This window comes from Rutilus rutilus, assembly GCF_951802725.1.
Source record: "Rutilus rutilus genome assembly, chromosome: 7".
NCBI lineage: Eukaryota > Metazoa > Chordata > Actinopteri > Cypriniformes > Leuciscidae > Rutilus > Rutilus rutilus.
The window spans coordinates 41,762,378-41,787,764 of record NC_140221.1 but is presented as its reverse complement, the minus strand read 5'-3'; the positions used below and the strand labels follow the sequence as shown (position 1 = coordinate 41,787,764).

Genomic DNA, 25,387 nt, shown 5'->3' with positions numbered 1-25,387 from the left:
ACTAAGTCTTCCTTAAAGGACAAGGATGATGGCTCATCGCTATTCTTACTTCTTGGTCTCGTCTTAGTCTTTCTTCCGTGCTCATTTCATTTCTATCTCCGGGTGAGATGGACTTAGGCTGAATTTCAAAGGCAATGGGAAGACCATAAGTAAGTCCTCTCATTTTAATTTCTGTATATTTGATGAAATTGTAACTATGACTGAGAAGGTCAATCTCAACATAGTCCTGTTACCTAAATTGTTTTTTAGATGTTGTTTATTTTAAAAATATGAACTTTTGGCAAGTCACTAGAATTTGCTCAGTGTCCTCATGCTATTAGCATGTATGCTATGTGGCCATATGTCATGTATTTGATAGTTTTTTGCTTAAAAACTCAATCCTGTTACTTATATGAAAAATAACAGGAGTGAGTAGAGTCCTCTGTTTTGTTGATTTAATACTGTAAATATTAGTTGATGTAATACTATTCACCTGAATTATGAGTTTTAAGGTTGCAATTACTTACTTGTAGACATTAGCATTAGTTTTACAATGTAAACGCCATACTTCCAGGAAGCCAGTCCACCACGAAGTGACTTAAACACTTTGTCTTTCTTATATTTTGTAGAAGATGGAGAGAACCCATACTATGCAGGTGCCAGAAACACACACCCATGGCATCCTGCACGGGAAGGAGCGACACACACCCTCTATTGTCCCCCTTTTTGTCTTAACTTCGCTCTCTCTTCTTCTCTCTCTCCACCTCCTTCGCTGTGAAGTACTACTAGCACTTCTAGCACATAGTACATCACTTAAACACAGAGATCTTATGCACACACAGTCATGTACACTCTCTCATGCACACACGGACACTTATCCTGTTACCAAGTGTTCATTCCTGTTACTATTTTTATTTTTCTAAAAATAATAAAGTTAAACCGCACTGTTTTTATCTGTTTTGTTTGGTCCACCATTTATACAACTGTTTAATAAATACAATTATTTAAAAAAATTATAAACTTGAGGCTTTGGACGAAAAATGGCTTTCTGCTTTTTATTAAAATACATGTTTTTTTTGTTTTGTTTTTTTGTCACAAATATCAATTATTTGAACATAACCAACAATTTCTTTTAAATAAACACTTTCTTGTGGGGAAAACAAAGAAATGAATTGACTTGCTTTTAAACATGCTTTTTAAATGGCACACGAGTTTCGGTAATAGGACTGAGAAAACATGCGTCCAACTTCTGCTTAGAAACCTTGTAAAAAATTAAATAAAGTTGCCTGAGATTAACCAGTACACATTTTGAATAGATAAATGTGTGTAGTATTAGATTCAGTGTTGGAAAAAAAATACAAAAAATAAAGCCTAGCAAATGTCACCCATTCGGTGGAATGATATCGTCCCCTTGGAATTATAAGGTTCTATCTGCGTTCTGAGCAGTTTTGAGATATTGAGCTTTAAAGTTTTTGCATTCCATTTGACTCTGTAGAAAGAACCTTTTTATTTTCTAAATACAAAATGTACACAACATCACATAATGTAAAGAAGTGGTCACAGAATAAGAATATGTGAATAACTAAATTGACAAAAATGTCAGATAGAACCTTATAATTCCAAGGGGACGATATGTTTTTGTGTGTGTGTGTGTGTGTGTGTGTGCGCGCGCGTGTGCCAGAAGTAATTGGCAATTTAACTTTGTAAAAAAAGATTACACGTCCCCACACACACACGTTTTCAACCGCGCATGCCTACTAAACACGCAATACGCATGTGCATGCCTCACCATTTTCACAAATGTACACTGAGATGATAACGTAACGCTTTCAAAACTCGTTTTCGAAAACGTACACTTGAAACCTACTTCAAAGTTTGCGTTCTCAGGCCACCAAAACGCCGTTGTCGTGTAAATGAATGGCCAGAACGCATAAAGGTTTTCTGTTTTCAGTTGAAAACCGTACGTGTCTTGCAAGCGACCCCTAAGTTAATAACTAATGATTTTTACACCAGAAATGAATCAATTAAAAACTTACTCAAGCTGGACAATGACTGTCTTCTAGAGCTGCTGTACAGCCAAAACAATCTTTGTTGCATTGGTTTCCTGTTATCACTGTAAAGCAGTGGCGGCTGGTGGGTTTTAAAATAGAGGCACACCAAAATTTTGCGGCAGGATTTTGTTGGTCACTTATTACCTGAATATTTAAAGAAAACGACACAGACATCAAGACAATATAAATATAAGTTGCCTTACCTATAGTCCTAGTCTATCACTTGAAACAAACAAAAAAAAATCCATCCTTGTGTCATTTTAAATGTTCATGTTAAAAGAGCACGTTGGGTCGTTTAGTGAAGCTGATTGCTGTAGCCTATCCAACTTAAGCATGGGGTCTTCCTTGATTTTTAATTTGTAGCTGTTGTTTGAATGGTAGTTCAGTAAATTTGTCTGCGATCAAATATTCAATATCTCTATACTCTCCTCTCTATACTTGGTTGATATACCAAGGGAGGCTAGCCTCCTCATAGACATAATAAATACATTGTATTTATTATGTCTATGGTTCGTGCAGAAGCTGCGCTGGCTGAGTCCTCTGGCTGCTCTCGAATCTTTGATGGCATACGTCACAGTCACATGGTGTCAGCGCTGAATCAAGTCGGACAAAATTTCTAACCGGCATGCACTGCTTCAAGTCAGCCTCTGACCGGTCTGTGCAGCGCTGCATGAAGTCAAACAAGCCTAAGGTCTGATGACTAAACAAGACACACCTGTGAACAATCAAGACAATGAACCAATGACAACATGATCACATGAGAACAAGGGAATCACATGACAAAGGGGAGCATGCACAAACAGTGCATGCATATTAAAGTGATCACATGAGGTAATTCCAAGTGTTGTGACTGTATGCATGACCCTCTAAACACAATTTTAACAAATGCCAAGAATATTTTTATAGTTGTTTATTGATCAAGCAGCAGTTACAAATGTGTTATGTAATTCCTTTGACACTGTATAAAATGTACCAAAAATGAAATTAGTTAAATGCACCAAGTCTACAAAAAGCAAGAAAGAATAACACGTGATCAGAATCTTTACTGACCTTTACAGACAAAGTTTTTACACACCGTTACTTGGTCTTTTCCAATATTGTAGAAATTAGATAAAAAATGAACGTATGAAAATAGCTCCTTTATGGCATTGTAGTAACAAATATTTTTCTTAATATACAATTTTCTTTAAACCGTGATCTCAAAAAGCACTTTGACAATTATCCTAATGCTGCTTTAGTGCCCTGAAAACACTATCACCATATAAAGAAAAAAAGTGTTAGCAAATGCAGAGTCACACACAAAAAAAAGTAACCCTAGTTATTCATCTAATATTCTACACATTAATGCTAGTGTTTGTTTCAGCAGCTCTTCCAAAACATTGAGCTTATTTGTAACAAAGATATAGTTCTCTCTAGAAAGAGCTTCATTCATTTACCAGATCTGATTCCTGGATTTATTAGTGATTGTGCCAACAAAGTATAAATCAATTAGTGCATTTCTCATTGCATCTGAGATTCTCCATTAGCTCATTATAAAGATAGCTGGAAAAAGTTTTCAATGTAATTTTAAAAGCTTTTTGGGCCCCAATCAAAAGGTTAAATGAACTATCGCTACAGTACTATGTGTGTATATATATCTGTGCTTGGTTCACTAGTAGTGACCAAAATAGGTCACAAAACAGCAGCCTATTCTGACATTAAGGCCACACTAGAGCTGGGCATGTTTAGAGCTCGCAAAAGAATTGAACAAGAATTTAAACAAAAGAATCCCTCATAACGGTTTGACTGCTATGTGCGATATGCTCATTCAAAAGTGATCAGTATAATCACCATCAGTAACGTCTTTTCTAAGTGCAATGTTTAAATGACACCATAAGTTGCTACACCGATTAAAATTCCTTTTGCTTGACCTCAAACAGGGTTACGTAAAAAAAACAAAAAAAACAATGGAAGACTTGTGCAATACTCAAAGTATTTTTTTGCGGAACATAATGGCAGCAGTTAAACCAAACAGGGATTTCTGGTTGTGTATTATAATTACCCCTGAAATTAAGAAATAAACGTCCAAAATCATAGCGTCCTCTAATCTTACAATTCCATTGAGAGAAAAGTGCTTCAAACAGTCAAGCATTAAAATGCTGCATCAATGTCCTCTCAAATCTGGTTATAAGACGGTCATGTGGAATAATACTGTGTTAGTGGCTCAAACGAGATCCACCGTGAAGGTCTTTTTCTACCGTCTTCACGCTGAAGATGCATTCAACTGGACGTGTCTTTCCTCTGAGCTTGAAGCATCTCGATCACGCTCACAATATCTTCTTCGGGCACCTGAGACAAAAAAAGGTTTCGATTTAGATGACACAAAAACACAGGGATGATCCCATCCCATCCAAATATGCAATATTTGTTAGGGATGGCACATGGTGTAAACTGAACAACAGTTTTCTCGTATGAAGCGGGGTTTTTTTAGGATTGGCGTAAACAGAGACGCATCATCTCATACTCGCGCGTGGATCAGAGTATTCCAGAAAGCAGGTTATGTGACAAGCGGATAACCTCAACTTTTGTATGTAAGCCATTGCCGTTTAAAAGTTTGGGAACTGTAAGATTTTTTATGGTTTTAAAAGAAGTCTCTTATGCTCACCAAATGTATTTGATTAAAAATAAAAACCCAGTAATATTGATAAAAATATGATGACAATTTAAAATAACTGTTTTCTATTTTAATATATTTAAAATATAATTTATTCCTGTAATGCAAAGCTGAATTTTCAGCATCATTACTCCAGTCTTCAGTGTCACGTGATCCTTCAGAAATCATTCTAATATGCTGATTTGCTGCTCAAGAAATGTTTATGTACACATTTTTTTCAGGATTCTTTGATAAAAATGTTACCGATATATATATATATATATATATTTTTTTTTTTTTACAATACTTTTATTTATTATGAGAAGAAAGAGATAGAGGAGAAACATTAAACTAGCTCAATTAAGAAATTGGCTGACTGAGACAATGGTCAATTATACAAAAATGCTGTGATTGACCAATCAGAATCAAGCATTCCAGAGAGTCATGTAATAGACATATCCGGTGTTCTCAGAAGCAAAAGTTGTCATACAGTAGTTGGGTAAACTTCTATAGCGGTGTATGGGAGACAACAGAAAACAAACATATTTTGTATCTGCATTAGCAAAAGAAAAGAAAAAATCTGCGATACCATTTCCACGACTTTCCAGAAGATAAAAAAATAAAATAAAATAAAATGGAGAGAGAGTCATGTCAAATTTGCCGTCACTCCCTCAGCCATTGTAATAGAAGCACCCCAAAAATGTTGACTTTTTTCTTCTTTTTTTTACATTTACATCCAAGGTAATATAACACGAAGTATAGCGTTATAAATGTGGATACAATTTTGTTAATTTTATTTAAATATTAAAAACTTTGCTAGACTTGTAATGTTGATAATCACAGTCTGTGAAAAGGGTCCATGCAATACATTGTAATATCAGCTGATGATCTGATGATGAGTAAGAATGACCTATGACCAATAGGGAACCAGACAGTTTCTGCAAAAATTCTTATGGGTTTCCAGGAAAAGTAGGGAAAAAAAACATGAAAATGATTTAACACGTGACATAATGGAAATAAACAGAGGCGGTGTTGCAGAAATCATCCAGTCAGAGCAGATTCTGAAATTCTTCTGTTTGCTGATTATTAGGCAACCACTTGTCCTCCCGTTGGTCAATGTCACGTAAATATAAAAAATTATTCAAATATACTACATATAAATGCACTAAACTATGCATTCTAGACCTCCACAGACTGTAATGTCAGCAATCACATAATAAACCCAAATTAATAATGCACTTATTTTGTATTATATTGAACATTGGGCACCCTGATCTCTAGATGTGTAGAAAACCCACATCGTTTGACTATTACATAGAGCTCAAACATTATGTGTAAAAAAAAGAGAGAGAAAATATCAAACTTACCAGAGCATGATCAAAGCTGAAGGTGCTGATGTAATACGCTGATATATCACTGTCTGCAAGAGGCTGAGAGATCTGAGCAACTATCCCACATTCATCTGCAAAAGGAGAGTCAGATAACAGTCAATATTTGGAATAAATCAAACTTTCTGATTTTATCGATTCTTCTATCGCCCAGCTAAACAAATTTTGCTATTGTCTGGACTAGTGATTGGATCAGAAAGAAAACCATTACATTTATATACATAGGCATCCTAATTAAAAACTTTTTATATTCATTCTAAAATAATCCTGAAACATATGCATCACAGTTTCCACACAAATATTAAGTGACTGATTTTGAATGCTCGTCATAGTCAGCAACTATGCGTCATACAAAACGTTGACTACATGTGAAGTGCATGAGAGACTCACAATTTTAGACCAGAGATTCCCAAACCTTTGCCGTCAAATATTGACTTAATATTATATTTCAATATTTTAACAACACATTTGCAGATTCACAGTTCTTTAATGCTGGTTATAGTCACATGACATGTATGTAAACAAATATTTAATGGCTTGGTTTCACAGACAGGGTTTGGATTAAGACAGAATTATTCCTTAGTTCAATTAGGACATTCAAGTAGCTTTTATAAATGTGCCTTACAAAAAAAAAGCATTACTGGTGTGCATCTTGAGACAAATCAATGACACTGACATATGTTAAGACATTTATGCTCAAATATGCATTTAATTTGCATGTTTATGAATTTTGAGGGTGTAGCAATGAATGGAGGGGTGTGTTTGAGTGGGTTGATTTCAAATATCAACAGTGGTCAACAACAATCTCATAAATTGCATACTACACCTTTAAAAGTGCCCCTATTATGCTTTTTCGGATATATAATTTCATGCATCGTGTAATATAGCTGTTTGTAAATGTAAAAGGTCTGGAAAGTTTTAAAGATCAAAGTGCACCGTAAATGGAGTTATTGACAATTAACAACAAATTTGCATAATGCCTATGGCCTTCGTTGACTGCCCGTGAACAACGTCTACTTGGTAGTTTGACTCGCCCTCAGACACTGTAGTTGTAGCTGAGACTGGAAGAGTTTGGTTTGTGTTGTCAACATGTCGAGGAGATGCCGTTTTCTGCGCTGTGAAAGCAAATCCACTTTTCACACACTTCCAAAGGATGAGGACTCGGCCTCGAATTGATACGGTAAAACCAACGCCGTCGTAACTGTCCATATCACTGTGCAAGATCCAGAGCTGAAATTCAGATATGGTAATGGGTGTTTGGTTTTCGAAATGCAATGTAAGCGGTAGACCAATAACAACAGACTGGGCCATCTGACCAATCAGAGCAGAGTAAGAGGGGTTTAGAGAGACCGAATCCTTTATAGAAGCGTCTGAGAAAAGAGGTGATGCTGCAATGTATGTTGTGAGGTCATTAAGAGTGTTTTTTGACCTTGGATGCATGTAAACCTATCATAAGAAACTCCAAAACAAAATTAGGAACCTTTAAAACAGGGATATAGGGGCACTTTTTCAATTATTAGAATAAAAATAAAATAAAAATGATTAAAATGTTAATTTTTATATTGATGCCTTCCAATACTGAATGAATTGTACTGTACTGTAAGTACATTATTTTTTTCTTTTCTTTTACTGAGCTAACTGTAATGCATTGTGGGATTGTTGATTACATGGTGCCTTTGAATGTGTCTAAAAGAAAGCTCACCGAAGCCGAGAGGCTGCCCTCCTATTCTCACCATCCTCCAGAGCTCCCCAGAGGAGCTGGTGAAAAGAAGATCAGCTGGGAATCTGACACAAACACACATTGTTTTTTTTTTTTTATTGAAATTTGCAACTAAAAAAGCTTTGATATCACCCATTCATAACTCTGTGAGGGTCTTACTGTCTCTGTGCTTCTGTGTCCATCACTAAGGAGACGTATCCATCAATCAGAGAGAAGGAGAAGAACTTGATACATTCCATGTCCTGATCAACACTGGCGCCCTCTTTAGGACTGCAGGAGAAAAATGCATGAAAAAAACTCAATGAAAACAGCACACACATACAAATGCTAATTTTTGTTATTTCAATAAATGGATCACTTTGGAATGGGATTATACACTGTATATATATGATTGGTTTTGAAATGTAACTCGATTACATATTTCACATGATTCAACTTATCCCTTGACATGAAACAGGCAATGATTTTTTGGGGGAGAATTCTTTTTGGGTCACTTTTCTATGTCTTTGTGTTGCAGGTCTTATCTAAAATATAGATAAGTAATAAGTAAATATAGATAAGTATAATAAGTATACAGTAATACCACTTTACTCAAGATACAGGTGCTGGTCATAAAATTAGAATATCATCAAAAAGTTGATTTATTTCAAGAATTCAACTTAACAGGTGAAACTAATATATTATGTAGACTCATTACATGCAAAGTGAGATATTTCAAGCCTTTATTTGTTATAATTTTGATGATTATGGCTTACAGCTTATGAAACCCACGAAATCAAAATCCCAGAAAATTTGAATATTACAAGAAATCACACAGTAATTACACAGTGATACCATGGTCATTGAACCAGGTTTTGGTTCTTTTGGCAGTGTGGGCAGGTGCAAATCCTGCTGGAAAATGAAGTCAGCATTTCCATAAAGCTTGTCTGCTGAAGGAAGCATGAAGTGCTCTGAAAATGTCCTGGTAGACGGCTGCGTTGAGTGGACAGCACAGTGGACCAACACCAGCCGATGACCAACACAGACTGTGGAAACTTCACACTGGACTTCAAGCATCTTGGATTGTGTGCCTCTCCATTCTTCCTCCAGACTCTGGGACCTTGGTTTCCAAATGAGATGCAAAATTTGCTCTCATCAGAAAAGAGGACTTTGGTCCACTGTGCTTTATTAAATCCAGAGTCAACACAGCCGTCTACCAGGACATTTTCAGAGCACTTCATGCTTCCTTCATTTTCCAGCAGGATTTGCACCTGCCCACACTGCCAAAATAACCAAAACCTGGTTCAATGACCATGGTATCACTGTGTAATTACTGTGTGATTTTTTCATGTAATATTCAAATTTTCTGGGATTTTGATTTCGTGGGTTTCATAAGCTGTAAGCCATAATCATCAAAATTATAACAAATAAAGGCTTGAAATATCTCACTTTGCATGTAATGAGTCAATATAATATATTAGTTTCACCTGTTAAGTTGAATTCTTGAAATAAATCAACTTTTTGATGATATTCTAATTTTATGACCAGCAGCACCTGTACCTTCAAAGGAACGAGCAAAGATGAGCATAACTAATGTCCCTCGCATTTCCAGATTATTATCTAAAAGTGTTTTATTTATTTTTTCTTCACACTAAAAATTAAGATATTAAATCAAAGAAAATGCCAACAAAGAAAAATAACTCTGTAGGTTAGCTGATTATCTTAAAAGTCCATAGATATCGCTGTCAGTTCATACTGCTGTTAACACTTTATCCGACAAGCGGTTGTGATGAGACCAGTTTCAGGTTTGGTCATGTGATGTTCGACATATACCCCATTAGACAACTTACTAACTTAGTATGTAAGTTATACAAGCAGGCAAATTGTGTGATAAGCTGAAATTAGTTAAAGACGCCTCTTGGTGGCAGTAAATACCAATCAATTTGGGCCTGGTATTGTTGGTGCCAATCAGGTGGATATGAAATACAAAATTCAAAGCAGTGAAAACAGCATCACTCACAACATGTTTCATACCTGTTCGAGTAAAACAGAACATCTATGAGGGTGGTGGCGATCGCTGGCAGAGTATCCGGATCCAAACTCATTACGCAAAACTGATTCTCAGGAATCAGCACTGGATGAACTGTTGCATGTGGAACTGAACACACACAAAATAACACTTTAAAATGTCAGAAACAATACTTCCACTTGGAATACTAACACTTGTTTAAATGTACTAGCTGGTATTGAATCAACGCGTCAATACAAAACACTGGTACAATTATGAATTATTCAAAGAAAAGGGTGCGGTCAAGTGTTAATGACATCAGGAGCCAGATTTACTAAACAGGGCAGAACGCAATCCCATAAAAGCGTCGATGGAAGTGGAAAGTTCTGAGCGCGATCTACTGACGACACGCAAAATAAAGAACACAGACGCAGCCGGATCATTTCCACAATGACAATCTACCAACAGCAGCGCAAATTAGCGTCTGGTTTCAGACATGCTTTTTTGGGGGTGGTAAATAATGGCGCAAATACCAGTAAATTGACAACCGCAAACCTTAGTAAATCACCTTGCATGATTCATTTAAATACTCTTCTCCTATACATTTTGCGTCTGAAAGGGAAACTCCTACAAATGCATTTGCAATGCGGTCAGCCGCAAAATGAACCCTGTCCGCACATTTTCAGTGCTAATTCTTCACTGCGTGTCTTTAGTAAATCCTGACAGTAGTTTTTTTATACCGTTTTTTTAAAGATGTTGGTAAATCTGCCCCCAGATCTTTTTATACCAGGGAGGAAGTTTTGAAATATTAAAGCTACAGTATGTTTCCAGAGTATAATGAACTATTCTTAAAAAGATACATTTTACAATTTCACATTATTTGTCCAAAACAAAAACAAAAAGGGTAAGGGCAAGATGTGTGAAGAATACACTACAATTCAAAAGCTTGGGGCAAGTATGATTTTTATAAGTACTTTTATTCATCAAGGATGCATTAAATTGACCAAAAGGGACAGTAAAGGCATTTATGTAACAAAATATTCCTATTTTAAATAAATGCTGTACTTTTGTACTTTCTACTAGTCAAAGAATACTAGAAAAAAAAAAGTGTTTCTTGCGCAGCAAATCATCATATTAGAATGATTTCTGAAGGATCATGCGACAATAAAAATTGAATACATTTAATTTTAAAATATATTCCAAGTCATTTTAAATTGTACTAATATTACACAATAATACAGTTTTTACAGTATTTTTGATCAAATACATGCAGTCTTGGTAAGCATAAGAGACCACTTTCATCATACCAACCCCAAACTTTGAACAAAAGTATATGCCTTTCCTTCATGCGCTCTCACCCTCTCTTCCGTTTCGCTGAAGGCCGTTGCAGGCGTCCTGACTGTGGACAGGCACTGACTCTCCCCCCTCTTCTCTGAAAATATTAAACTCCTCCACTAGAGTCTCCACCACCACCGACAGGTCTTTCTCTCGCACCTAAAACACAAACATCCAGTTCAGTAAGTTGATAAAATAAATGTTTATATAAAACTCCTAACAGCACTCCCTGAGGTGGCCATGTTTCTTTTGTACTTCAGTTTTAGCATGTGTTAGCACTTGTTAAAAAAAGGCAAAACTTATTTTAAAGTGTCCTTGTTAAAGATGTTACAGTACATGTAGTTACTATAATAATAACTATAAATTATGCATAACCCTAAACCAAAACCTAATCATAACACTATAATAAGTGCATGTATTCAATTCATATTTCTCAGTACTTAAATGTATGACAAGGACACCTTTAAAGTTGTTGTTGTTGTAGCACCCCCCGGTGGGTGACTATTTGGTAGTCTTCTAAATGTCTTTTTTTGGGGGGGGAATCAAGGTCAAGGATTCAGAAAAAAATGAAAGAAAAAAAATAATTCTGATTCTAGCACATAAATGTCCAGACATCATCACTTTCATTACACATCTACCAACTTACTAAAAACAAAAGAAGGTCATAAAGTTGTAAAACATTTACAACAAGCAGGTGTGTTTGATGTTAGAGCATGTTTCCTTAATACTTCATTTATTAACACTGTTCTGTGTCTCTGGGTTCAGCCAAATGTCCGCAGGCTCCACTTCTGTGTTTGTTGCTTTCTTTGCTTAGTAAATCACACTCACAGCACAAAGCTATTTTTTCCCCAACAACAAAGCAACAATTACATACAAATAATTATAAAATAATACTGCTGCGTTCCTGTCATGTCAGAGTTATCAATGATCAATATCTAAAATAAGTAAGTAAATAAAGTTCACATTTACATTTAAGTTGGAAAGTTTATGGAAGCTCCAACTTCTCCTACTTGAGGGTTGTGACATGTAAAGAATATGTCACATGACATGCAAGAAAAAATATTCCAGCCTAAACTCATCCAATTATTTCTAGGAAAGTTGCTGATAGGCTTGAATAAGAAATGTGTGTGTTATACGCAAATTTAGCTTGTGCACAAAATTGGAATATTGCATAAAACATTTGTGAATAAAGTTTCCATCCCTGGTTTTCAAGAGAACAAAATGGTAACCTCCTGGGAAATTGGTGCGAAATATCTGTAATAAAAATGGAAGTGTCTGCAATCGGGGAAACCACTGTGGCTGTTTTATCCTACATCATAAATTACTTGCATCTCAGAACGCGCAGACGAAATGCAATAAACTCTGTCTTGCTATGCTGGTGTTTGGGAATGCAATAGGGGTGTAACGGTACATGTATTCGTCCTGAACCGTCACGGTTTCGGTGCATACAGTCAGTCACAGGTGATCCACACTCCAATCCAGAATGGAGCATGCACGGCAATGCTGTTTGCTAACCGCCACAACAGGAAAAAGAGCAGAAGAAGAGACGATTTATGCACCAACCCAAAACAATAGGTGCTTCTCAATACTCAGATTGATGCTTCCTCGTTTCCTCTCTCCTCGGAAACTGATTGAACACAGCCATTTTGAAGGGCATCTCAATTCTCTAATTGAACCGCGAGGACGCGAGAAACGAGGACGCTTCATGAGGAGTCATGAGCGAGGAAACACAGATGTATCCTTCCCTTGCATCCTGATGGGGTGAGGCTAAGACACGAGGAAAGGAAACAAGGATGCACAAATAAGAAATGAGAAGCACCTGAGGAGTTCAGAGTTCAAGAGCTTGCTAGTATGCGCTCCACTAACTTCACGGGAAGGAAACCGGGACGGCAGAAAGCGGCATTATTTTATAAAAGCAGAATGATTTGTTTTTATTGTGAGTGTACAATGACAAAAACAGAAGATGTCTTAAGGTCCTTGCACGCTGAGTCCGAAATCTTCGCATGCGTTTTTCCGTATTCGTGATTCGGTGGCTCTGAATTGTCAAAACACAACTCAAGATGCTTGCAACGGATGCGAAAAACGCAGAAAATCGGACTAAAGTTTCGGAGGCGTGTGTAAGCGTGATTGACATAAGGTGAGGTCGTATTTATTTTTTTAACGTGCGAAAATTTCGGACTCCGTGTGCAAGGGCCTTTACTCTTATCTGTATGACCAAAAATGACGGAGTATTGTAAGTTGTTTCCGCTGTTATAATGAGTGTCGTGGAAGTTCAGTGAAGAAATGTGCGAGTCCTAGAAATGGAAACCTCAGTGACTTCTGTGTACCGTTACACCCTTGGAATTCAATCAAGTGAAACATGAAATTAAACCAAATCAAACTAAATTTTCAGATGCTGTGCAATGAAACTGATTCACTGGTAAGTCCAGTTATCCAATCACATCCACTCTTGAGGCAAAGTCACATGAGTGTTGTGTTGCGCATTCCGAGATTTATTCGGTAAATGTGTTTCCATCGTAGTTTAGGAGCATGTCTTATCAGATAAATATTTAGAATTTATGCGCACCTTGGCGTTTCCAAAATAATTGGCGATAATCCAAAATGTACAGAAAAATAGGTGGATGGAAACATAGCCAATGATCTCAAAGACACAACACACTCGCTTACCAGGATAAAGTCGGTCTGATATGTAGAGAGCATGAACACGGATACATGCTGCTCAGCCAATGGAGCGATAACGGACTTGGCGATCTTGGTGACACCCACGGCCTGTGAGCTGCTGGAGGCGTTGCCATTGGAGACGACATTGAGCGGGAGCCAAGTAGAGCCCTCCACCTGTAAGTGCTCGGACAGCTGCAGCTCTGGAAGAACAGGATGATGGATCAGTCCGTATCAATCAAATATACCAGGTTTACATTCATTTCCTTTACAATTCAAACACATTTTACGACATTTGTAGAGAAAACACCATATTTTTAGTGGAGAACTTCATTGAGAAACTCATTCTGCACCGAATGATAGGGTGATTTTTACTTGGTGGATGATAATGCCTTGCATTGAAAGAAGGACTGAGCGATACATTACAGTTTAAAAGTTTGTGGTCAGTAAGATTTTTTTGTTGTTGGAAAGAATTTAATACTTTTATTCAGAAAGGATGCATTAAACTGATCAAAAATGAGAGTAAAACATTTAAAACATAACAAATTATTACTATGTAAAATAAATGCTCTAATAATAATCATCTATACACCAAATAATAGTTTACACATTCCAATATTGATAATAAGAAATATTTATTAAGTTATTTGAGCATGATTACTGCAGGATCATGTGACACTGAAGACTGGAGTAATGATGCTGAAAATTCAGCTTTGATCACAGGAATAAATGTCATTTTCAAGAATATTCAAACAGAAAACATTTTAAAATGTAATAATATTTCACAATAATATGATGTTTTTTTTAATCAAACAAATGCAGTCTTGATGAAAAAAAAAAAAAAAGATCTTACTGACCCCAAACTTGTGAACAGCAGTGCATCATGGGATCTTTTTGGACCTTAACCAATAAGCAAACAAACTCTAGCATCATGGCAAATGCGAGTTTTGCACAAGCAAACAGCACTCACATTTTCTTCAGATAAATGTAAAAATATAGTTGCATTACCCTATGCAATGAAACTAGTCTAATGAAATTACAGTATGACAGACTAAACCACAGAGCACAATAGGAAGTTATTTCTCAAATACTGATTGTGTGAACACTCTAACCAATCCAGAGTCTATAATTATTCACACAATTACAGCAGGAAGTTGCAAATGTCTTTGTGGGCAGGCATGCACTTTGTCAGCATAAGCGATCAGAGATGAACAGGGTGATTCTGTAACCCATTAACACCTTGCACAGGATTATACGTTTTAGACATGCGGACGTCTCAAAATGAAAGAAAACATCTTGCTCTCGTATCAGAACACCTGCAAACAAACACTGCCTCTGAAACTTTGTTCCTATATAGTCGTTTTTGCCTTCCTGTAGACTATGAGAAGAGGAAAAGGTTTTTGCTGTAGAGTCGCAGGGGCTTGTCAGCACAGAGGAAACAGCTGTTTGGATCAGAGGCAAAGGACAGGGTTACAGAGGGGCTCGATAATAACAGCCAAGAACTCTGTGTTCTGGTCACCTGTTCACTGATCAATGCTCCAGAGTCAATAGAGATCATTTGAGACATTGAGAATCTTTTCAGGGATCAACAACAACCAGGATATTTTTCTGCTGGTCCAATTGGGTCAGTAGTTCAGATTTGCATTTGCCCTGCTAATAATTAATAATAATAATAAATAAATAAATAAATAAATAGTAATGTTAAAAAATTATACTTTCAATGTGTCTTTGCTGAATAAATTGATCAAAAGTGACAGCAAAGACATTTATATTTAAGTTACAAAGAATTTCATAAAATATTAAACAGCAAAACAATTTTCAACTGAGCACCAAATCAGCATATTAGAATGATTTTGAGGGAAAAAAATGTGTGACACTAAAGACTGGAGTGATGCCACCACAAAAATAAATTGCATTTAAAATATATTAAAATAAAATAATTTAATAATATTATAATATATAATTACAACTAATTAAAGGAGAACTCCGGTCAATTTTAACATTGAGCTCATTTTTTTGTACATTTGGAGTGCTGTCAATACAGAGAACAACGACAAAAATCGGTGTTGCCTACACCGAGTTATTCTATTTTTAAAATTTGCACCCTATTGACTTCAATGGGGCAAGTAGTAAGCCTGCTTTTTAGCCTCTTAACATCCTTTAAGTGTCATTACAAGTGCACAGGTCATGTGAGTGATTCCTTCCGAGTGAACACGGGTGGATCTGACTGCAGTAGATGTTAGAGATATTAATAAAAATGAAGTTAATTCAGCCAGCGCTCATACCTTTGTTTACATCCTGTTTTCGGTGGAAGGCCATAGTAATCGATTGTCGAGTTCACGCGCATAGGTTTAGTACCTATGATCACGCGCGTGAACTCGACAATCGATTACTATGGCCTTCCACCGAAAACAGGATGTTTTTGTCGTTGTTCTCTGTATTGACAGCACTCCAAATGTACAAAAAAATGAGCTCAATGTTAAAATTGACCGGAGTTCTCCTTTAATTACACACACACAAAAAAAAAGATTGAATAATTTTAATAACATTTGACAATACTGTCTTTTGTTGTTGTTGTTTTTTTAAATATCATTTTGATCAAAGAAATGTAGCCTTGGTGAGCATGAGAGTTCTTTCAATATATTTATAATTTATAAATATATATTTAGCAACATATTTTATACATAGTAGAAAGTAATGATAATTATCAATATTTCATGTTTTCTATTAATATTTCATGAAATGAATTAGTATGTGCTGCTAATAGAGCAGATTTTGATCTTACTTAAAAATCAAGAACTGATATTGTTTGTTTTTTTAATAATTAATGTTTTATTGCTTCAAATACAAACAGCATCACTTTGAATAATGAACCTTTTTATCTGCCAACCAAGTAAATCATGGAAAGCATTATTCTGTCCATCTTGTTCAAGCATGTCACATTTCCATATTCTTCACGTCAATGCAAGTAATGAATCAAATAAAGACTGATTTTAACTTGAATTTAGTCAAAAAATAGATTAAATATTTAAATACTGAATATGCTAGCTGAATATTTTTGCCGCTGCATTTATCCAATCATGGCTGTTCACACTGCATTTATGCAAATAAGAATGTTAACCCAGGGTTTAGAAATGTACAGTGTGAAATGTCAGATTATGAATCCCCAGGATCAAATGTTGACAACATATAATCACAACAAACACAGAATTAACAAAGAAATGATATAATACACAGTACATTCCATGGCAATGAGTGTCATCATCAACTGAACACAAGAGAATTAGGAGAGCAGTTGTGTGTGTGTGTGTGTGTGTGTGTGTGTGTGTGTGTGTGTGTGTGTGTGTGTGTGTGTGTGTGTGTGTGTGTGTGTGTGTGTGTGTGTGTGTGTGTGTGTGTGTGTGTGTGTGTGTGTGTGTGTGTGTGTTACCTTTAAATCCCTCCTGGTCAAGGACAACGGTGTAATTTTCCGGAGTTTCTGTGAGGCTGAAAAATTTGCATCTGTGAGAGATAGAGAAAAGCCACAGGAGAGAGGGGAAAACAAATAAAGGGAGAGAGAAAGAAAAACACAAAACAGACAGATCAGACATTGCATAAACAGACAAAAACAATGGCAGATTGTTGTAAAGAGTGTTCCAGCAGGGAGGCGTGGGATGGCGAGAGAAACCACATCAGACCCCTTTGCAGAAAAAGTGAAAGCTGTTTTTTCTTTCACTTAAAGTTAGAGCCAACATCTGAAATTCATTCATCCGATTCTGCACTTGGGTTGATGCTGAACTGGTTTGTTTTTGCGATTGATAAGTTTGAGGTGAAGAGTTCTGCAAGATTGTGTGTTCGTGTGAATTGCTTTCTTCACGATGGGGTTTGACCCAAATATTTTAGGGGCCGGTCCAGGAACCCAGAACAACGTGCTCCACTTCATTCAGTCGATCTATTGTCTAAGAGCCACAGAGCTGAGAAGCAGCTGGGAATCATGGGAAAAGAACACTTGAGCTGTTGAATTGTGCAATTGAAATTAGACTGTGTCATGAATTTTAACTGAAAACAAAGATAAAATACAATAATATTGATTAGTTACGTACAGCAGTCATGCACTCTAATAACATTCATTCATTTATTAAGTTAAAGAGATACTCCACTTTAAAATGAAAATTCTGTCATCATATACTCACCCTCATGTTGTTTCAAACCTGTATGAATTTCTTTCTTCTGCTGAACAGAAAGGAAGATATTTAGAAGAATGTCAGTAACCAGACAGTTTCTGGTCTCATTGACTTCCATAGTAGGAAGAAATATATACTATGGAAGTCAATGAGACCAGAAACTGTCTGGTTACTGACATTCTTCTAAATATCTTCCTTTCTGTTCAGCAGAAGAAAGAAATTCATACAGGATTGAAACAACATGAGGGTGAGTATATGATGACAGAATTTTCATTTTAAAGTGGAGTATCCCTTTAAAAACAAATACACTACTGTACCTTTCAGAGGTTTGGGGTCTGTACGATTTTAAAATGCTCACCGTGGCTGCATTTATTTGATCAAAAATACACAAAAAAAACAGTAATATTGTGAAATATTATCACAATTGAAAATAACTTTTCTATTAAGTTGAGAAGTTTTCAGTGTCACATGATCCTTCAGAAATCATTCTAAAATGCTGATTTGCTGCTCAAGAAACATCTTATCATCAATGTTGAAAACAGCTGTGCTGCTTAATATTTTTTGGGAAATCATGATACGTTTTTTTCAGGATTCTTTGATGAATAGCTCAAAATATTATTCTTTTTTACATATAAACCTTTTGGAACATTATAAATGCCTTCACTGTCATTTTTAATCTACTTAATCCACCCCATTTCTTCACAAAATTAAATAAATAAATTGCTGACCACAAACTTTTGAAAGGTGATACCTTTATACATTTACACACAAAAAAAAAAAAAGGTAAACAAAAAGATTGAATAGTTAGGCTAATGAATAATATTATAATTATTTCTCAATTTTATCACACTACTTTTGTGACCTCACAACACCCTTAAAGTTCACTCAAAAATAAATTCTTGCATATTTTACTTACCTTCAAACCTATATGACTTTATTATTCTATGAAAAAACTGTTTTTTTTCCCTGTGCGATGACAATGAATGATGACTGAAAGTGCTTGCAAACATTAGTCTTGTGTAGCAATTTTCTTTCTTTCTTTTTGCAATAGAAACCACTAAGAAACTTTGCTTTGACGTCAGTACTCATTCTTGCAGTAGTCCGCTAACATGGTGCACGGCACTGTTTAACTTTCACATTAACTACTGCAGTTAAAGAAGACTGAAACACTATCAGACCACCAGTGCACCAGCCCTTATCTGAATGAAGAGCTGCCATACACGACCCACAGGCCCAGTGCAGCTGATTCCTGTGCTGTCTGCAACTCAGCGGAATACAATCCGGACCCCAATGACTAGGCACATCAATCCAGGGGCCAAACAGAAGGAAAATAATACATCCCCACCCTCAGGGCTAACTCAGCACAGCAGCATTGTGTCAGCTAGTCTCACACTTCCTAACAACATCTAGAGCGCCCGGGGTTCAACTTCCTGTACGAGTTCCATAGCCTTCTGGAAAAAAAGAGAAAACATAGGAGTGGTGTTAAACCAACATCCTCCAGAACGGTGAGAAAAGAGAGGGAACTATGTATGTTTTCTATATTGGTGCACTCTATTCAAAGTCTTTCCAAGTCAGAAAATAGATTTAAGTCACTATTAGCTGTTAAATCCTCTAGTTCTCCTATGCACGTTCATGAGAAAAGTAACAATGGGTATCATTCACTAATAATTATGTGAATTATTTGTATGCGTGTAATTTTACGAATACAGTATTTACTGCAGAGTAGGGGTGTAACGGTTCAAATTACTCACAGTTTGGTTTTTTATCACGGTTTTAGGGTCACGGTTTCGGTTCGGTATGTGCTATGTATAAAATAAAGAAAATAAGAACAAATAAATCAAATTACAAGCAACAGCACAAATAAATAAATAAAATAGAGCAAAGCTACAAATAAAATAAACCGTGCTTTTCAGGTTATTTAGGTATCTAACAGTAGCTTTCAGGTACAGATATTCAATAAAGTAATCAAATGTAAAACAACATCGCACATAATCTTCACTGTATTTAATTAAAGATTAACCAATATAAAATGTACAAAAGCTATTCAGCCAAGAGTAGCGAGTGATGTTCTTATCTTTTGCTGTTTGATTAATACTAAAAACAGACAGCAGGAATATTAGGCTGCTGTCACTTTAAGAAATAATGCATGGATCCAGTACACTGATACAGATACACATGCACAAATTGAGATTGCGATTTAAAATTCGATTCAACAAAATTCCAGGTTTGCTGTACTTGTTTGTAGGGCTACACAATTTGGCCAAAATTGTGTGATTATATATCAATATGGCTATATCATAAGGTAACACTTTATTTTAAGGCAGTGGTTCTCAAACTTTTTTTGTCACGCCCCCCTTTAAACCTTTAAAAAAATCTGATGCCACTTTATTTTTTACAACGGCTGTTTATTTTTGTTTTTTTTCTGCTGATCTCCTGCGCCCCCCCTGCAGCCCAACACTTTGAGAACCACTGTTTTAAAGTGAAGAAGTTACACGTGACTACATGTACTTACTATAGTAATAACAGTAAATTATGCATAATTACAAGTAACTAACCCTAAACCAAACCCCAACCCTAACAGTAACTCTAACTCTATAGTAAGTAGATATAGTTAATTAATATTACTCAGTACTTATTTGAGTAAGTACAATGTAACTACATCACCATAAAATAGTGCAACCATCATTATAATAATAAATATAGCTGCAAGCAGCAATTAAGGGGGCAAGCACAAAGAAAGCCCGATAAGTCATGACAGCATGGCTGGGAGCATCAGACAGAAATTACTAAAAAACAAATATTACAATTGTAATATTTCATTGTAAAATAAAAATTGCATATTGAAGATTTTTTTTATAAAACTCATTTATTGAAGTTAAACCACCAAAGATTTATTTTGATAGAAAACCGCTGGGAGCCCCTAAATCTTCTCTTTTGTTGAAAAAATATGCTCCTCATTTCTAGTTTGGAAAGATAGTTGGTCATGTTGTGTTCCCAAATGCATGACCCAAAATTTAGAGCTAATTATTTACTACGGCATTTACTGCATCTGCTTATTTACTACAGAGCCAAGCAGCTTTGAACCGCTGCAAACACTGGCGGATGTGTGTAAGAGCACAGTGTCGAGTTTCACTCTGAGACTCATGCATATATTTAATTAAATCAGAGCCCTTGCAATTTGATAATTGCACAAAGCCATAACCGCAATTTCATTTTATTTCAATTAATCATGTACAGCTGTGGCCAAAAGTATTGTCAATGACCTACATTTTTTTGTGTTTGTAGATTATTTTTCACTTGTTTCAATGGTATACTGGAAATCAATGATTTGTATTTCATAAGTTTTAAAGGCTTTTATTGGCAAAAAAACATTCAATATATGCAAAAAGTTAGCAATTTGCTCTTGCATGCTGGATATCAGCTTCTGGGACAAACCCTGACTGATGGTGATGCATTCTTGCTTTGTTAGTGCCCGGAGTTGATCACAATTTGTGGACTTCTGTTTGCCCAATCGCTATTTGAGGATTGGCCACAAGCTCTTTATGGGATTAAGATCCTGGTAGTTGCCTGGCCATGGATCCAAAATGTCAAAGTTATGATCTCCGAGCCAATTCATAATCCCTCTTGCCTTGTGACATCATGCTGGTAAATGAATGGATCATCACCAAATTGCTCCTGGGTTGTTGGGAGTTGTTCTGCGGGACGTTTTGATACCATTTATGGCAGGGTTTTTGGGCAGAATTGTGACACACATGGATGGTCTCAGGATGCTTCACAGTTGGCACGACACAGGACTCATGGTAGCGTTCACCTTTTCTTCTCCAAACAATCAATTTTCCAGATGTCCCAAACAATCAGAAGGGGGCTTCATCAGAGAAAATAACTTTGCACCAGTCTTCTGCTGTCCCATCCTTGTACCACCTGCAGAATTTCAGGCTGATGTTTGTTGTCTTTGAGAAAAGTGGCATCTTTGCAGCCCTTTTTGACATGCTTATATTAATATTGAGCAGCTCTGCACTGGTGCTGACACGATTCTGTAGCGACTCCTCAGTAGGAGACGTCCTGGCTCTTGCTAGACACTCTGGGACGTCCTGAAGCCTAACTGCAGGTGAACCTCTCTGCTTGAAGTTCTTGATCCGGTAAACGGTTCTTTCAGGTGCAATAATCTTTGCAGCAATTTTTTTGCATGTGATGATGTTTGGATATAACCATTTCTAACACAATGATTGGAAGCACTTCTTCCCTCCTTTTATAGCAATCAGTTTGCTCTTGTAATCCAATCAGAATGATGAGATTTTACTTGACTTAAGGGGCTGTTTACATGACACAGTTTTCAACTATAAACATAAAATGTATCCGTTTTGGCCGTTTGTTTACACGACAACGGCGTTTTGGGTGCCTGAAAACGCAACCTTTTGAAAACGGGTTTCAAAGTGCTAGTTTTTTTAAAATGGCCTCCGTGTAAACAACAAAAAGGCGAATCTCTGAAGACGATGACATCATGCACATGCGTATCACGTGTTCAGTCTATAGTGTTTCATTGCCATCTAATGGCCTGGCAGCAGAAAATGGCATTTTTTGTCGTTTTCACGGGTCCGTGTGAATGGGGATCGTTTTGATACACGGAAAACTCAAAAGGAAAAACATCTCCGTTTTAAGCATATCTTTGTGTGTAAACGTACCCTAATACTTGTTCACACTTTACCATGTGCTGATGATATGATTAGTGAAATTATGTTCAGTAGAAAGTATGTTATGTTATCAAACAACTTGTGCTAGGGCTAAAAAACTGAAATTTGGGTTTTTGTGATAAAGTTTTTTGGCCAATGAAGCTTTTTGCAATTATTTCAAATGAATCTGATCAATCTGCACAATAATCTAGAAACAAATTAAATCAACACCTCAACAACTGAAGCAGCAAACTTTGTGAAACAAATGTCACTGTCAATACTTGGCCACAGTTGTAGTCTATGACTAAAAGTTTATATATTAATTTTATTTAATCTTAATACGTTTAAAACGTTTGAATGCAGATTTTAGTCACTGTGCTCATAGCTGTACATGTGGAGAAAATAACATTAACAGATGAGATCTTGTATTTGTATTCCATCCATTAATTTGTATGTGCATTTTGGGATGCTGCATAAAAAAAAAAAATGGATGGAAACGGCAAGATGCGCATCAATTAATTTTTTTAAAAAAAACACATTAAAAACGTATGCACTCAATTGAGGAGGATAAAAAAATTTTGTATCCGATAAGACGACATGCGCATAAACTACAATGGAAACACATTTAGCCTGCCGAATAAATCCTTCGATGCACAACAAAAAACTAACATGTCTTTGCGTCACTGGACTAACCAGTGGATCAGTTTTATTGCACAGCATTTGTTGGTTTGGTCATTCTGAAATACCTAAGCCAAAGTCTGATATAATGGTATAATGACCAATGTACCAATGATAATTGGTATAATGACCACCTAGAAGCGTCTAACATGCATCTGAAGCTGAACGCAAGATAACATGACAGTGTTTATTGCGTTTCGTATGCGCACTCTGAGAGTCATTTATGATGTAGGAAAACAAGCCACAGTGGTTTCCCCGATTCCAACTTCCATTTTTATTACAGATATTTTGCATCAATTTCCCAAGAAGTGACGATTTTGTTCTCTTGAACACACGGGATGGAAACTGTGCTTTATTCGCAAATGATTTATGTGATATTCCACTTTTGCAAATAAGCTAAATTCGCAACTTTGGATGGAAAGATAGCCAATGATTGAAATTGGCATGGCAAGTTTGAATATGCACTATATTTAAGAAGCTACAGTTTCACTGGATTTTCAGAGAAAAAAGGGAAAAAAAGTATTTTATTTCACGAAAGCTATGGATTGTTTCAGCAGACTTTGAATATAGAGGAATATATTTTTGGAACAATATGAGGGTGAGTAAATGGTGAGAGAATTTCTGGGTGAACTATCCCTTTAATTTCTGCATTTTAAGATGAAAAAGGGCATAGATTTAGGCTTAGGAAGTGATATGTTAAACTCTGGAGCATTATCTGTAGCATTCAAGGTTCTGGAAAGTTCAACAAGATATGGCTGAACGAACCAGAAAAGGCATATTGAATACACAAACACAAGCTTTTTCCAAGCTCTATGGGAATCCAATCCTGAAAGTCTCCACAGACTTGGAAAAAAACAGCCAATTCAGGCATTAAGCAGATACTAAAGTCCCAGGATGCCCAACAAAATACTTAGGCCTAGATCACCAAAAAATGAAAATTTGCAGTTGACGGCACCCATTGACTTTCATAGTTGGAAAAAAATAATATGAATACTATAAAAAAAAGTCAGTGGCTCCCGTCAACTGTCTGGTTACCAACATTCTTCAAAATATCTCATGAAAAATCTTCATTTTTGGGTGAACTATCCCATTTAAATCGGCGACATTTTACAATCACATTGAAAAAAGAAAAAGAAAAACAACCCTGCCAAAAATCTTCCTTTTCCATAGATGTCACTTTGGCCATGTGTGCCATTTAATAAAATATTACCCAAACCCTAACTTTTATTCAAGTGTAAAATTGAGAGTATAACTCGACACATTAATCCAGACAAAGGTTGGAGTACAATGTTGCAGTACAAATTATGTTTTAACTGTGAAATGCGTATTCCACACTCTACTTAGGAAATGCATTGTATAAATGCATATGCACATTGAAAAAGTTTTATTTTGTCCCATGTTAATTTACTCTAACGCGAGGTTTGCATAAAAATGTAACTTATTAGATGCATGTCAAAACCTGCATGCCCAAGTATGTTGTCCAGGTAGGCAGCATTAGGTTTGAGTTACAGACATTATTTCAAGTCATTTACATAGCTGAGCACAAGAAATTGCTCACTTAATGAAAACAGCTTCCTTTTAGCTATAACGTTATATCAGTGTGCAACTGTAAGCTTACAAAGGCCTCATGTGCATGATTTGACATCATTTGGTTATTTATCATTTATCCAAACTAACCAAAACAGGGTGAGGCTCTTAAGTTGCAGTTGAACGCACTGCAAACTATGTACTTGAATTGTTGTCTAGACTAGATATATTAATTGCATCAGCAAACGCGCAATAACATGTTTGCAAACTCATACAGGCGTTGACTGTTCTTACCTCGTCCTGTTTCTTAGAAATATCAGTTTGATCAGAGGATGGGTGTAATGTTCCAGACCAGATTTGCTGATACAAGTGACCCTTAACCTGTGGTCCAAGATGTGCAGGTCCATCGTTTACTAGTCCACCAGGAAGACGCCGTTGAAAATGTATTCTATACAGTGCAGGTGGGCGCGTTAAATAACGCTACGCGAGATCCGCCTATGTTATGTTACAAGACACTGCGATGAAAACGCTTCATCCTCGTGCATTGCTGGTGGCTGACTGGTGGGAGTGACACATTCGATGTAATTCGATTCGAGAAA

At 36.2% G+C, this 25,387-nt stretch overlaps 1 protein-coding gene across 1 annotated transcript; it reads right to left on the bottom strand.

Moving 5' to 3' along the window:
• Window positions 1-2,932: 2,932 nt before the first annotated feature.
• castor1 (cytosolic arginine sensor for mTORC1 subunit 1) lies at window positions 2,933-25,344 on the bottom strand. Its single transcript, XM_084413835.1, has 9 exons — window positions 25,083-25,344; window positions 17,181-17,251; window positions 13,760-13,953; window positions 11,116-11,251; window positions 9,784-9,907; window positions 7,930-8,040; window positions 7,753-7,835; window positions 6,030-6,124; window positions 2,933-4,358 (listed from the first exon to the last, which is right to left on the bottom strand). Exons 1-9 carry the CDS (start codon window positions 25,193-25,195, stop codon window positions 4,290-4,292), a joined length of 996 nt encoding a protein of 331 aa, XP_084269961.1. The 5' UTR covers window positions 25,196-25,344; the 3' UTR covers window positions 2,933-4,289.
• Between the last annotated feature and the right edge of the window lie 43 nt (window positions 25,345-25,387).